We start from the raw sequence: 3,739 nt of genomic DNA, 5'->3' as shown, positions 1-3,739 counted from the left end.
CCTGGCCCGACTCCGCTTCCGGGGGGCGCTGCTGCCGCCTCAGCGGCCCCGGAGCGGGGGTGCCCGGGGGTCCTTTGCCCCCGGCCACGGCCCCCGCGCCGGGGCTTCGCCGCCCCCTGTGTCCGAGCTGGACCGCGCGGACGCCTGGCTTCTCCGTAAGGCGCATGAGACAGGTCGGTGGCAGGCGCTGGGGTCGGCCAGGGAGGGAGAGGGGGTTCGGGATAGCCGAGCAGTGGACACGGGTGAGCGGGCGGTGGAGGTGGAGCTTCTGCTGAAAACAGGGCCCGGGCTCGGTTGGGAGAAGGGCTTCCGTCTAAGCGCAGGAAGCGCTGGCTGCAAGAGCGCAGGCTGTCCGCATAGGAGAAGGGCTCGCGGCTAGGACGGCGGGTCCAGAGAGCTGGCGGGGGTGGCCCAGATACTGGAGACGGCCTTGTGGTTACCTCTGCCCGATGCGTTTTAGTGAGCGCTAGGGGCGGGAGAGTTGCCCGCCGAGAGGGGTCCTTTTGGATGGCAGGGCAGAGGGGACCACTCGGCATAGAGCAGGTGTGTGGATCCCCGCAGAAGAGGGGCCAGTTCCGGATTGGAGGCGGAGAGAGCCAATAGCAGGCAAGCTCTCGGCTGATTGGAGCGAGAGGTGATCTAGGCTGCAGGGGGCGGAGCCTCCGGTGGGGAGGGGTTCCCGGAGCGATGGGGTCCTGTCTGTAGCTGGCTGGGCGTCTGGATATAGGGGCGGGGGCCTGGGGAGAGGCCAGCCGGTCAGCACCGCACAGGGGCGTGAATGGGGCAAGACGCGGATGGCTTCGAGGACGGCCTCATCCGTAGGGATGGTGGCACTGGAAAGAAAGTGAAGGGGTCGGAGAGGCCTGGGGAGGGGAACAGTTCATCTCAGCCGTCTGGGAAAGAAGCGAGAGGGCAGGACTTGCGGGCACCCTCGTGGGGGATGTTGACCAAGATGAGCCCTGCAATTCGGGTCCTAGATTCTCCGGATTTCTACAGACTGACCGAATGAATGGAATCGTTGGTGGGGCATTGTTTAGGGGAGAAGGGAGAGGGGCTTGGAGTTGGAGGCGAGAGAGGATCTAAGGGGATGGGGTTAGGGGGAGGACTTGCTGGAAGAGGTGAGGATTTAGGGGAGTTTGCTCTGGCTGGATGGGCCAAGAAGGTGGGATGAAGGGGGTCCTCCGGTTGGTTTGGGCTTTGGGCGGCATCAGGGAAGCAGGGTTTAAACTGATGCTGCTTCCTCCCATCTCCCCCCGCCAGCCTTCCTTTCCTGGTTCCGCAATGGCCTTCTAGCGTCAGGCATTGGGGTCATCTCCTTCATGCAGAGTGACATGGGTCGTGAAGCTGCCTACGGTGAGTGCAGATCCTGCTTCCCGCGCATTGCAGGGCCTGGCTATGGGTCTCCCCACTCCCATCTGACCAACCCATACAGGTGCAGGTCCTGTCCACCCCCGAACGTCTTTGCTCCCCACCTGGCCTCCTACCCCTGCGTGACCCCAGACTCCCGAACTCCAAGCCCTAGACGCCCCCTCAACGTCTTTGCTCCCCATCTGGCCTCCTACCCCTGCGTGACCCCGGACTCCCGAACTCCAAGCCCTAGACGCCCCCTCTGTTAGCTCCTCATGTCCTGACCTTGGTCCTGTACCACTCTGACTCCTGTCTGCCCTGCAAACCGCCTCAGCCCGGCCTCGCTGACCACCCGCCCTGTTCACAGGCTTCTTCCTGCTGGGAGGCCTGTGCGTCGTGTGGGGCGGCGCCTCGTATGCCGTGGGCCTGGCGGCGCTCTGGGCGTGTGCCGCCGGCCTCTACATGGGCCAGCTCGAGCTGGACGTGGAACTGGTGCCCGAGGACGACGGAGCAGCCACAGCAGAAGGCCCGGACGAGGCGGGCCGGCCGCCACCCGAGTAAGCCACGGGGCCGCAGGGACTGGCCGGCCCCTGGCCCGAGGACTGCGACATTAAAACCTGACCCTTGCTGCTCCAGATTCTGAGTGGTGGTTCGTGTTACTCGGGCAAGGCTGGACCTGGGGAGGGTGGAACCGAGGGAGGGGGGCAGGGACGGACACAGGTGGACATCACTGGAAGGATCTGGAAATGTGGGAGGAGCCGCTTCTTCCGGAGACCAAGCCACAGCCAGGAGCGCAGGCATTTAATCTCAGGGGCTGCCGAGGGGCGAGAGCCATGCCTGGTCCTCTTGGGGTCCCACCCGGCCCCAGGTCCAGTTCTACAGCCGCTCTCCCAGCCTTCAGTCTCCCTTCCGCGGCACCCTGGTGCCCGTGGGCCCCGCGAATGGCAGGCCCAGGGTGGGGTAGAAGGCCTCGGGGAGGGCGGGCCCCGGGCCCAGCCTCTGCAGGTGCGGGTAAATGAGGCCCAGCTCAGCCGGGCCGTATCGGATGGTGCTGGGTGTGCACAGGCCCCGCACCACGGGCGGCAGGAAGCCTGCGTGGAGGATGGAAGGTGGGGGGTCCCCGGGAGGTGTCAGGCCCCATGGCCGCACAGGGTCCTGTTTCAGAGCCCCGGCCCGGATGACAGAGGTGAACTCAGGCCGGGGTGCTGGATGGCCTGACGGCTCCTCCTCCCCGCTGTCCTCGGAGCCTGTAGTTTCCCTCTGGCCAGCCTCCACTTTAATGCGTTTGCTGCGTGTCTGGGGTGCCTCCTCCTTTTCCCGGGGGACCGCCTGCTTCCCTTTCTTCCCTTGCACTGGAGGCTCTGGCTCTGGAAGACGAAGATTCAGAAGGGTGCTGGGTGTGTGTGTGTGTGTGTGTGTGTGTGTGTCCAACCCTCCCACCGTAGAATGGATCTGCCTTGCGTTCAGTGGTTGTCAGCTAGGAGTGGCCTTTTCTTCCTGGGGACACTTGGCATTGTCTGGAGATATTTTTGGGTACCAGAACTAGGAGGAGGTCCAGGGATGCTGACAGGCACCCAACGGCACCAGGAACGCCTGGCCCTGAAATACCAGTAAAGCTGGGATCTGGGCCAGGATGGAGCTCTGGGGACGGACACATGGGACATCTGCCCCACCCACCCCCCAGGCCACCACTGGCCACACTGCTGAGGGCACTGGAATGTGGCGAGTCGACACGGATGGGGCTGTCTCATTTTAGAGTAAACGTGCAGGGCCCCGGGTGGCTGATGGTTTTTGCACTGGGCACCAGGTCCCCAGGGACCCCTCGAGCTCCCGAGGGCTGTGGCGGGAGGTGGGGCTGACCTGTGGGCTCTGGCCGGGGGCTGGACGCGTCCTCACAGGCCACGCTGGCTGGAAGCTGGAAGGCGTCCAGAGGTGTCTGGCCACCCTCGGCTTGGCTGGGGGTGAGACAGACAGGGTTAGGAGCCGGGGGTCCCACACACCCAACCTCCTGATAGCACAGGTCCTCTCTGCACACGCCAGTAGCAGCAGGGTGTGAACTGCAGGGCGCCTTCCCCCTGAGACTGCAGCCCCACCCCGAGGCACTTCGAGCCCTACACCCCACGTTGGTTTCTAGCCTGGCTTGGTCCTCTCCCAAGGTCAGACCTGTAAGCCAGCACCCACCAGGCTGGCACTGCCTGGATGTCCCCCAGCCCCTCATGCCCTCTTGACCTCAGCATCCTCCTTCCCCATTACAGACCCAGCCTTGCCAGAAACCGGGCAAAGGCCTCTCCACACCCCCCTCCTCCCCTTAGCGTCTGGGATGTCCTGGGACCCACCCTACATCCTTGATCCCCCAGTGCCCTTCTCCGTGGCAGACAAAGGGGTCCTTCCC

The 3,739-nt window shown here is 64.8% G+C and overlaps 2 protein-coding genes across 3 annotated transcripts in view; one reads left to right on the top strand and one right to left on the bottom strand.

Moving 5' to 3' along the window:
- On the top strand, positions 1 to 1,982 carry TMEM160 (transmembrane protein 160; the record flags this gene model as incomplete). Its single annotated transcript, XM_006142176.2, is given in 3 exon segments — positions 1 to 173; positions 1,261 to 1,353; positions 1,715 to 1,982. Coding segments are annotated over 3 exon segments (460 nt in total), but the record flags the coding sequence as incomplete, so codon positions are not given.
- A 49-nt stretch (positions 1,983 to 2,031) lies between these two features.
- Positions 2,032 to 3,739, bottom strand: part of NPAS1 (neuronal PAS domain protein 1) — a 39,777-nt gene continuing 38,069 nt past the window's right edge. Inside the window, exons 11-12 of one of the 2 annotated variants that reach the window (XM_006142114.3) lie at positions 3,208 to 3,302; positions 2,032 to 2,714 (exon numbers count right to left, since the gene is read on the bottom strand). In XM_006142114.3, the coding sequence (XP_006142176.1) occupies positions 2,245 to 2,714; positions 3,208 to 3,302 (565 nt within the window). In that variant the 3' untranslated portion in view covers positions 2,032 to 2,244. The remainder of the gene's footprint in view (positions 2,715 to 3,207; positions 3,303 to 3,739) is intronic. The other variant, XM_006142116.3, reaches the window with a different exon arrangement.

Source organism: Tupaia chinensis, unplaced genomic scaffold (assembly GCF_000334495.1).
Source record: "Tupaia chinensis unplaced genomic scaffold, TupChi_1.0 Scaffold000067_1, whole genome shotgun sequence".
NCBI classification, from domain to species: Eukaryota; Metazoa; Chordata; class Mammalia; order Scandentia; family Tupaiidae; genus Tupaia; species Tupaia belangeri.
The sequence above is the reverse complement of the archived record's forward strand: the minus strand, read 5'-3'. Positions and strand labels throughout refer to the sequence as shown.